This window comes from Triticum aestivum, chromosome 5A (assembly GCF_018294505.1).
Source record: "Triticum aestivum cultivar Chinese Spring chromosome 5A, IWGSC CS RefSeq v2.1, whole genome shotgun sequence".
NCBI lineage: Eukaryota > Viridiplantae > Streptophyta > Magnoliopsida > Poales > Poaceae > Triticum > Triticum aestivum.
Window position 1 is genome coordinate 276,370,021 of NC_057806.1, and position 11,099 is coordinate 276,381,119.

Sequence of the window (11,099 nt, forward strand, 5' to 3'; positions counted from 1 at the left end):
TAGATTGTCTGGCCTACGTCAGCTGACTTTGGGTCGCTCACGTGTGGGCTAGCGCGTAAGTTGACGTATGTTAGTGAATCCACAACCCATTTGCGGACCTGCAAGAAAACAAGACATGTAACCATTTATTCGGTAAGATTCAGATGATGTTCTCCAATTTTATACATGCATACTTTTCTGTTGTAACATTTTCATGGGTGAAAAGTACCTTGTTTTTACACCGACATAGATCATTATGTGTCTGTAAAGGTCTTCTATGTATTACAAACAATGATACATATTACTCGTACAATAATCTATCCATAAATAGCCTACTTTTAACTAAAACGGACTGTGAATATAGTTTAAAGATTGTATGCATAAACAATAAAATCACTATGTATAAGCTATCTGTTAAAATCCTACAGACTCTCAGTAAATTTACAGAAAAATGTAATATTTCTCTATTCATTTCTCTTTCCTCGACATCACTAAAATCTCTATATGGCAACCCTCACTTGACGGTTGACTAGACAATGTGCTACATGTCCTTACATATGCATCCTTATTTTGGGCAGAGTCTCAGGGGTGTGAAATCGTTGAAGAAAAAAAATCATGATTGACAAGTTGATTACTTTCACACCAATATGCTTGTTTTAACAAAAAAAAACTTTGCTGTTTATACTATTTTAACAACGAAGTTTTTGTTTTCTTTGGACCTACAATAGGGTTCTTGTGGATGTGGATTCGTTAAGTTTTCAATCAACCAAAACCGTGTTTTCCCATGCGCTTCTAAATTTGGCACAAAATCAGTGATGTCCCTGACAAATCATACTGGACAAAAAAAAGTATTTACACCGTAATAAAAATGTTTCTTCATACGTGCATTTCTTTCTCTAAATTTAGTAGTAGTATCAAGATTGTGAGATTGCCGCGTTTCGCATTAAATTTTCCACGAAGATACAATTATATCGCCAATGAGTACTCCAAAACAAACACCGAGTATTAATTGTATATTAACTGTACAATCGTATCTCTTAGAAACAGGGGGAGCAAAATAAGGACTCTAAGAAAGAAAAGGAGAACAACCCACAGGAAAAAAAAGGAAAGAAATGGGGCGGAAAAATCTCAATCTCCAGTTCCCAACTATAAATGCACACCCGCACGACGCCTCGGAGCCGCCTCCTCCTCCCTCCTTCCCTCCCTCCCCGCTCTCCCGGCCCCCATTCCCGCACTACCCAAGCCCGCGTGCTCGCCCCGCCTCCTCCCATGGCCGACTGCTACGCGCCGGCGGACATGGACGAGCTCCACAGGCGGTGGCTGCCGCGCGAGATTTTCGCCGATATTGGCATCGCCGACGCCGCCCCGCCATCCGCCGCCGCCGTCGAGGACGTCGCGGTGCACCTCACCGGCATCCTCGGCAGCAAGGAGGGACTTCCGCGCCCGCCTCCGCCTCCGCCTTCGCCGGCACCGGCCCCTCACCACCGCCACCACCGCCCGCAGGTTCGTAGGCGCTTTCTCGTCGGACAGCAAACATTCGGGGTTTTGGTTGGTTATATATGCTTGGTTAACTGATCGAGGTGGCGTACGTGCGTGGTTGTTTGCAGGTCTCGGGGCTGGGAGGGACTGCTCCGGTGGTGTACGGCGGCGGGAGTAATGGTGGCGGCGTGCCGGCGCCGTGGCCGTGGCCGGTCTTGCCCTACTCGCCGCCCCAGTGGCAGGTGAGCGGACGCGGCCTCTGTTACTGCTCCTCCTCCCTTCTTTTAATCCCCACCTTTTTTTGTTTATTCGTTTTCCCCTTGTTGGCTTGTGAGTTCGATTTCTGGACCCTTTTTTAACGCTGGCGATGATTGCTTTCCTTCCAGGTCCCGACCAATTTCGCCAACGGCGGCGGCAGCGCCCGTTTCATGGGCCCAAGGCATGCTCCGCCACGGCCCTCCCACGGCCCTCCGCCGGCCAAGCGGCGTCTCGGCGGCACCGGTGGTACTGGCGTGTTCCTGCCGCGCGCCCAGGGGTACCAGTACCAGCACAAGGCTGCGAGCAAACCTCCGGCCAAAGGTAACGCCCGGCGCCTCTTGCTTTCTTGCGCTCCGTTCTGCGTTACTGCTGCTACGGTTTGGGTTTTGCATGGATCTCGTGTTGGGCTTTGGGCCGCTTGGGTGCATGGTTGGGAATACCAAATCTTCGCTGCACTCGTGTGAACCTACTGCGCATGCTTCTTCATCAGTTATTGATTTCCCTAAAAAAAATCAGTTATTGATGTTTTCCTTGGCATGAAGTACTACTTTTCCAGCAGTGCGAGGCTTTAATTGGTCGAATTGAACACGCTGATTACCCCACCCCATGGATATGCTGCAATATTGCCCATGAATGAATGAATGATAAATCGCCCGTTACCACCTGACGATAGATAGAGCCCACACATGCGACTCCACTGTTCCATCGGATGCCATGCCATGCCATGGAAAACAGAAATGGATCTCTGCAATGCAGGAACCCTGCGTTTTGGACAGTGCGCTCTGCCCCGTGCAGGAGTAAATCCGTTGCCATCAAAGTACCCAGCCAGCCCTGGGCTCTGCCGACCCTGACACTTTGCAGCTTTACCTGCTGATTTGCGTTTTTCCCCCACAGCCACAAAAGATTGCTTAATTATGGCCATTCATTTGTTGTTTTGTACTTACGCAGGCAGGAATCCACCAAAGGAGTTGCTCCAGGGGCAGTACCAGCCAGTGCAGCAGCAGCAACGCGCAGACCAAGAGGAGGCAGCGGAGACGACGCAGAAGCAAAAGGCTAGCGCAGCGTTGCTAGCGCTGCCCCAGGAGTGGACTTACTGAGCGGGACGAGATGATGGCGAACAAACCAGTGCAGTAGCTAGCTAGCCGATCATGTTTAGTGTTGTTTTGTCGCGTCATGCAGGCAGCAATAATAATAATGAATAAAATATGACTAATAAGGAGTGTAGTAGGGTGGGTGGGATTACAGTCTTATAATAGTACCATTAGCTGAGAAAACTATGGCGGATCCCTTGGTGTATCATCATCTTGTACTACCACCAGCAGTAATAAAGTGGCGGCTATGATGAATAAAGGTTGTGCCATCTCCAAGAATTGTTATCCTTGTGTCGTGTATGCTGCTGCAATGCAATGCAATGCAGACGTGGTGGTAACTTTCTTTTACTCCGTTGGCTGGCCATATCTTGGTTCGGAGTACAGCATGGGGCGCACGCGACAGAAGGCGATGCCCAAATTGCAGCCCTGGAATGGAAAGTGAGCAGTGGTGCGAGCAGGACACACAGTACACAGAGCAGGCGCAGCGGCACGGTGGCTTTTCTCAGTCTCCCTACACCCTCCTGCCTGCTCACGGACAAGGTGGCCGCTGCTGGCCCAAGAAACCGGTCAAAAGCATCCTAGACCGTGGTATTGTTTAGCTTATTTCTGCGCTGTTTCTCTGAGGCTGGTCATAGTGGGGAGTAACTTAGACTAGTAACATACATATGTTACTAGTTTATGTTACTACCTTCATAGTGGATAGTGTCATAGGTGTGGTAACATAGTTGCCTTCATTTATTACTTTGTAGACTCATTATGCATTGGAAACCGCTATGTGATGGTAACATATTATGTTACTCTATTTGTCTCTCTCCTCATTAACTACTTGCCACATCATCATTTTTGCTTATGTGGCATCTATGTTACTACCTATGTTACTCCCACTATGACCAGCCTGAGACAAGATAGGACAAGCATCAATGGTGGGAGGAGGCACTGATCCAACCGTGGATCCTCCGCGGCACGCCCCGTGTTCCGAGAAATTTTACGACGCGTTTGGTTGGGCGGAAAAGTCGCGGCTTCCCAAACCAACGCTTTCTGAAACGGCATCCAGCGTTTGGTACGCATACTACGTATTAGGTATCCGTGTCTTTCGATACATCGATTCATAAAACCGAAAATGGCCGGAGCGAAGGTGATTCGAAAAACGGGGTCGGATGCTCGAACCAAACTAGACGTGTATTCGGTAGAAAACCATTGGAAACCAGGGCTTCCCGATACCAGAACGAATCCGTTACCTGAGTGCGAACCAAACACGTTGTTAGTGTTTCTTTACCGTGGAAGAAGCATGGGCGCCGGTTCGATGATCTCTGGTTTGGCCTTCACGTCCGTACGACGTTTTGGCATCAATTTGAGGCGGTGAAATCAGCTCTGAGGCCAACTCCACCGCGCGACTTTAAATGGACGTCCGTTTTGTCCGGATTCTGTCCGTTTGGATAGCGATTTGGGGTTGTGTCCGGGCACGTTCTAGAATGCGGTGGCCGTGCGCCCAGCGCGCGGTCACATCCATTTGCCCCATTCTATCCGCGTCTATTTAAAAAACCAATAGCAATGTTTCAAATGCCAAGCCCTAGTTTAGGCCAGCGGCCCCGGTTCATCACGCCGGCAACAGAGCCAGCGGCCTACACGTCCATCACCGGCATCAGCCAGCGGCCGGCAACACAGCCAGCCTCCAAAATGAATAGTTGTCCTCGCCGGCAACACAGCCAGCGGCCGGCAACACAGTCGGCCATCAAAATGAAAGTTTTCTCGCCGGCACACAGCCAGCAGCCCAGCAGGCGGGCGGCACCCATGCCAGCCTCCAAAAAGAACGGTCACGGCCGATCGGACGACCTAGTTCAGGCCTTCGGCTTCGAGCATCCTCTTCTGCTTGGCCTCGAACCAGGTCCTCGTCTTGTCGCTCATCTTCGACAAGTCCACGCTCATGATCGCAAGGGCCACCTCCTTCGCTTTGGGGCGGCGTTCGTGGCCTCGATGTCGAGCTGCCTCTGCCTGGCCTTGACGTTGTCGGCCTCGATGTCGTCCAACAATGCATAAGAGTGAATGGCTTGTCATTGTGCCGGGCCTTGAATGCCTCCAAAGATTGAAATGCCTAAATCACATGATCAACAACAAGTGAACATGCAAACATATACACGGCCGAAGTGTCATGGCCGTAGTAAGGAAAGGGCTAGAAAGAGGAGAGCATACCATGTCCCCAACGCCGAGACCACTCACGGGCCGTGCTTCAACGCTCTCTAATGGGGCGCAATACTTGTTGCACTCTTGTTGGATGAACAATCATCTCTTTTGAATCGAGCCGATGCCACGGTTGCTTGTAAATTGGTAGGGCTCAAACATCTTCCTTTCATGGAATGTTTTGTGGACTCTCGTCCAAAAAACAATGCCCTTTTGTTGCGCGCCGGTCCTCGGATCTTGGCTAATCTCCATCCAAGCTTGGCAAATCAACTTGTCCTCATCTTGTGTGTATGAACCCGTGCAAATGCTCTTCCTCTTCTTTTGTGTTTCCGCTCTTTGGGTGAGCTCGTCGATGAACAATGGCTTGCCACTAATATCAACGTCATTGCCTTCTTCTTCATCACCTTCGACATAGATGTCATCGTCTTCATGCCACGAGTCACCATGGTCGTAGTCAGCACGGTCGCCGGCCTCTTCATCGGGCACGTACTCGGCGCGGCCATCCTGACTTTGGGTCTCCTCGGGGTCGTAGGCACGGCCATGCCCACTCTCGAAGATCACGTCCTCCATGTATTGGCTGTAGAAGGGGTCGTCGACCGTTGGCGTTGGGGTTGGCATTCCGTCAAACAAGACGCGAGGGCCGGCATGGTGCCCGTGAACGGTGCTCGTGCCTACTTTCTTTGCATCTCGACGGACGGACGGCCGCCGCTGCTGGACCCAGGCGTGGCGTTGAGGTTGATGACGATCGCGGGGCGTGGTGTGGACGGCGTGAACAAGCCCACGTCCGGCGACGCCGAGAAACGGGTCTGGCCGTCGTGCCTTGGCGGAGAAAAGCCGGACGACATTGGCGCCGCGCGCAACGTCGGCGACTGGCAGTGCGTAGGCCGGGCGACCGACGAGCCTGTGCTCGCCGGGCCGACGGCCGCTGCAGGGAACACGGACGGACGGCCCATGCCGCCAAGCATGAGGATGGCGTGCGCTTTGTTGACGAGGTCCTCCTTCTCGTCGGTAGCAGTCTTGCGTCGCGCGGCCTCCAGCTCCTCGCGATGGGCGGCGAACTTGGCCGCGGCGGCATTGACCATGACGGCCGCTCTCCGTTCCCTCCTTTTCGCCGATTCCGCGTCCAACTTGGCGAATCTCCTCCGGCGTGCACTCCGACCGCGGCTTCCTTGGCGCCTTCTTCTTCACCTTTGCGGGCGGGTCGACGGCCAGGCCGCCGGAACTCGGCGGGGCGTCGGCCATGGCCGGGGGAGAGAGGGGCGGCGGGAGGGACGTGGAAGGGTTTGGGGGAAATGGCGGCAAATGGGCATGGGGGGGTTTTGGTTTCTCCCACCGACAGGCGGGCCAGGGGAGGACAAGCGCGCGCGTCCCGCCCGTCCGCGCGCTGTCCTTTTCACCCCAAAACCGGCGCAAACTTGGGCCGGGGATGGGTCGAAAGCGAACACAAAGCGGACAAAAGTCCGTTTGCGCCCGCGCGCTGGACCGTCTCGTTTGTCCGTTTTACCCCAAACGAACGGGGGCGGATAGGATAGGGTCGCGCAGTGGAGTTGGCCTGATACCCTGTTAGAAGAGAGAGAGAGAGAGGAGATTGACGGAAAATGGTGGATGTATTATTGAGCCTCGAGGACGAGTATATATTTAGTACAAGATCTGGAGGATAAGAAGCCTCTCCTAAAGATAAGGTAGGAGACGGATTACAAATCCAAAACTACCAAATACATGTAACCCAAATATATCTCTAACATTCACAATGCGCAACCGAGAAAAGCCCTACCATCGATGAGCCAGGGGTACATGGTGTTGGGGAACGTAGTAATTCAAAAAATTTCCTACGCACACGCAAGATCATGGTGATGCATAGCAACGAGAGGGGAGAGTGTGATCTACGTACCCTTGTAGATCAACAACAGAAGCGTTTGGTTGATGTAGTCGTACGTCTCCACGGCCCGACCGATCAAGCACCGAAACTACGGCACCTCCGAGTTCTAGCACACGTTCAGCTCGATGACGATCCCCGGACTCTGATCTAGCAAAGTGTCAGGGAAGAGTTCCGTCAGCACGACGGCATGGTGACGATCTTGATGCACTACCGTCGCAGGGCTTCGCCTAAGCACCGCTACAATATTATCGATGACTATGGTGGAGGGGGGCACCGCACACGGCTAAGAATATGATCACACGGATCAACTTGTGTGTCTAGGGGTGCCCCCTGCCCCCGTATATAAAGGAGCAAGGGGAGGAGGCCGGCCGGCCCCTATAGGCGCGCCAGGAGGAGTCCTCCTCCTAGTAGGAGTAGGACTCCTACTAGGAGGGGGAAAGAAGTGGGGAGGGAGAGGGAAAGGGGGGCGCCGCCCCCCTCTCCTAGTCCAATTCGGACCAGGGGGGAGGAGGCGCGCAGCCCACCTCTGGCTGCCCCTCTCTCTCTCCACTAAGGCCCATATGGCCCATTACTTCTCCCGGGGGGGGGTTCCGGTAACCCTCCGGCTCTCCGGTTTTCTCCGAAATCACCCGGAACACTTCCGGTGTCCGAATATAGCCGTCCAATATATCAATCTTTATGTCTCGACCATTTCGAGACTCCTCGTCATGTCCGTGATCACATCCGGGACTCCGAACTAACTTCGGTACATCAAAACTCATAAACTCATAATATAACTGTCATCGAAACCTTAAGCGTGCGGACCCTACGGGTTCGAGAACAATGTAGACATGACCGAGACACGTCTCCGGTCAATAACCAATAGCGGAACCTGGATGCTCATATTGGCTCCTACATATTCTACGAAGATCTTTATCGGTCAGACCGCATAACAACATACGTTGTTCCCTTTGTCATCGGTATGTTACTTGCCCGAGATTCGATCGTCGGTATCTCAATACCTAGTTCAATCTCGTTACCGGCAAGTCTCTTTACTCGTTCCGTAATACATCATCTCGCAACTAACTCATTAGTTGCAATGCTTGCAAGGCTTATGTGATGTGTATTACCGAGAGGGCCCAGAGATACCTCTCCGACAATCGGAGTGACAAATCCTAATCTCGAAATACGCCAACCCAACATGTACCTTTGGAGACACCTGTAGAGCACCTTTATAATCACCCATTTACGTTGTGACGTTTGGTAGCACACAAAGTGTTCCTCCGGCAAACGGGAGTTGCATAATCTCATAGTCATAGGAACATGTATAAGTCATGAAGAAAGCAATAGCAACATACTAAACGATCGGGTGCTAAGCTAATGGAATGGGTCATGTCAATCAGATCATTCACCTAATGATGTGATCCCGTTAATCAAATAACAACTCTTTGTTCATGGTTAGGAAACATAACCATCTTTGATTAACGAGCTAGTCAAGTAGAGGCATACTAGTGACACTCTGTTTGTCTATGTATTCACACATGTATTATGTTTCCGGTTAATACAATTCTAGCATGAATAATAAACATTTATCATGATATAAGGAAATAAATAATAACTTTATTATTGCCTCTAGGGCATATTTCCTTCAGTCTCCCACTTGCACTAGAGTCAATAATCTAGATTACACAGTAATGATTCTAACACCCATGGAGCCTTGGTGCTGATCATGTTTTGCTCGTGGAAGAGGCTTAGTCAACGGGTCTGCAACATTCAGATCCGTATGTATCTTGCAAATCTCTATGTCTCCCACCTGGACTAGATCCCGGATGGAATTGAAGCGTCTCTTGATGTGCTTGGTTCTCTTGTGAAATCTGGATTCCTTTGCCAAGGCAATTGCACCAGTATTGTCACAAAAGATTTTCATTGGACCCGATGCACTAGGTATGACACCTAGATCGGATATGAACTCCTTCATCCAGACTCCTTCATTTGCTGCTTCCGAAGCAGCTATGTACTCCGCTTCACATGTAGATCCCGCTACAACGCTTTGTTTAGAACTGCACCAACTTACAGCTCCACCGTTTAATGTAAACACGTATCCGGTTTGCGATTTAGAATCGTCCGGATCAGTGTCAAAGCTTGCATCAACGTAACCTTTTACGATGAGCTCTTTGTCACCTCCATATATGAGAAACATATCCTTAGTCCTTTTCAGGTATTTCAGGATGTTCTTGACCGCTGTCCAGTGATCCACTCCTGGATTACTTTGGTACCTCCCTGCTAGACTTATAGCAAGGCACACATCAGGTCTGGTACACAGCATTGCATACATGATAGAGCCTATGGCTGAAGCATAGGGAACATCTTTCATATTCTCTCTATCTTCTGCAGTGGTCGGGCATTGAGTCTTACTCAACTTCACACCTTGTAACACAGGCAAGAACCCTTTCTTTGCTTGATCCATTTTGAACTTCTTCAAAACTTTGTCAAGGTATGTGGTTTGTGAAAGTCCAATTAAGCGTCTTGATCTATCTCTATAGATCTTAATGCCTAATATGTAAGCAGCTTCACCGAGGTCTTTCATTGAAAAACTCTTATTCAAGTATCCCTTTATGCTATCCAGAAATTCTATATCATTTCCAATTAGTAATATGTCATCCACATATAATATCAGAAATGCTACAGAGCTCCCACTCACTTTCTTGTAAATACAGGCTTCTCCAAAAGTCTGTATAAAACCAAATGCTTTGATCACACTATCAAAGCGTTTATTCCAACTCCGAGAGGCTTGCACCAGTCCATAAATGGATCGCTGGAGCTTGCACACTTTGTTAGCTCCCTTTGGATCGACAAAACCTTCTGGTTGCATCATATACAACTCTTCTTCCAGAAATCCATTCAGGAATGCAGTTTTGACATCCATCTGCCAAATTTCATAATCATAAAATGCGGCAATTGCTAACATGATTCGGACAGACTTAAGCATCGCTACGGGTGAGAAGGTCTCATCGTAGTCAATCCCTTGAACTTGCCGAAAACCTTTTGCGACAAGTCGAGCTTTGTAGACAGTAATATTACCGTCAGCGTCAGTCTTCTTCTTGAAGATCCATTTATTCTCAATTGCTTGCCGATCATCGGGCAAGTCAACCAAAGTCCATACTTTGTTCTCATACATGGATCCCATCTCAGATTTCATGGCTTCAAGCCATTTTGCGGAATCTGGGCTCACCATCGCTTCTTCATAGTTCGTAGGTTCATCATGATCTAGTAGCATGACTTCCAGAACAGGATTACCGTACCACTCTGGCGCGGATCTCACTCTGGTTGATCTACGAGGTTCAGTAGTATCTTGTTCTGAAGTTTCATGATCATCATCATTAGCTTCCTCACTAACTGGTGTAGGTGTCACTGAAACAGTTTTCTGTGATGCACTACTTTCCAATAAGGGAGCAGGTACAGTTACCTCGTCAAGTTCTACTTTCCTCCCACTCACTTCTTTCGAGAGAAACTCCTTCTCCAGAAAGTTTCCGAACTTAGCAACAAAAGTCTTGCCTTCGGATCTGTGATAGAAGGTGTATCCAATAGTCTCCTTTGGATATCCTATGAAGACACATTTCTCCGATTTGGGTTCGAGCTTATCAGGTTGAAGCTTTTTCACATAAGCATCGCAGCCCCAAACTTTCAGAAACGACAACTTTGGTTTCTTGCCAAACCACAGTTCATAAGGCGTCGTCTCAACGGATTTTGATGGTGCCCTATTTAACGTGAATGCGGCTGTCTCTAGAGCGTATCCCCAAAACGATAGCGGTAAATCAGTAAGAGACATCATAGATCGCACCATATCTAGTAAAGTACGATTACGACGTTCGGACACACCATTGCGCTGTGGTGTTCCGGGTGGCGTGAGTTGCGAAACTATTCCGCATTGTTTCAAATGTACACCAAACTCGTAACTCAAATATTCTCCTCCACGATCAGATCGTAGAAACTTTATTTTCTTGTTACGATGATTTTCAACTTCACTCTGAAATTCTTTGAACTTTTCAAATGTTTCGGACTTATGTTTCATTAAGTAGATATACCCATATCTGCTTAAGTCATCTGTGAAGGTGAGAAAATAACGATATCCGCCACGAGCCTCAATATTCATCGGGCCACATACATCTGTATGTATGATTTCCAACAAATCTGTTGCTCTCTCCATAGTACCGGAGAACGGTGTTTTAGTCATCTTGCCCATGAGGCACGGTTCG

The 11,099-nt window shown here is 49.4% G+C and overlaps 1 protein-coding gene across 1 annotated transcript; it reads left to right on the forward strand.

Annotated features, from left to right (window-relative positions):
* The first annotated feature begins 1,169 nt into the window (after window positions 1-1,169).
* LOC123106801 (formin-like protein 18) lies at window positions 1,170-3,047 on the forward strand. Its single transcript, XM_044528844.1, has 4 exons — window positions 1,170-1,482; window positions 1,587-1,700; window positions 1,845-2,037; window positions 2,665-3,047. The coding sequence occupies exons 1-4, from the start codon at window positions 1,249-1,251 to the stop codon at window positions 2,811-2,813; spliced, it is 690 nt and encodes a 229-aa protein (XP_044384779.1). The 5' UTR covers window positions 1,170-1,248; the 3' UTR covers window positions 2,814-3,047.
* Window positions 3,048-11,099: the final 8,052 nt, after the last annotated feature.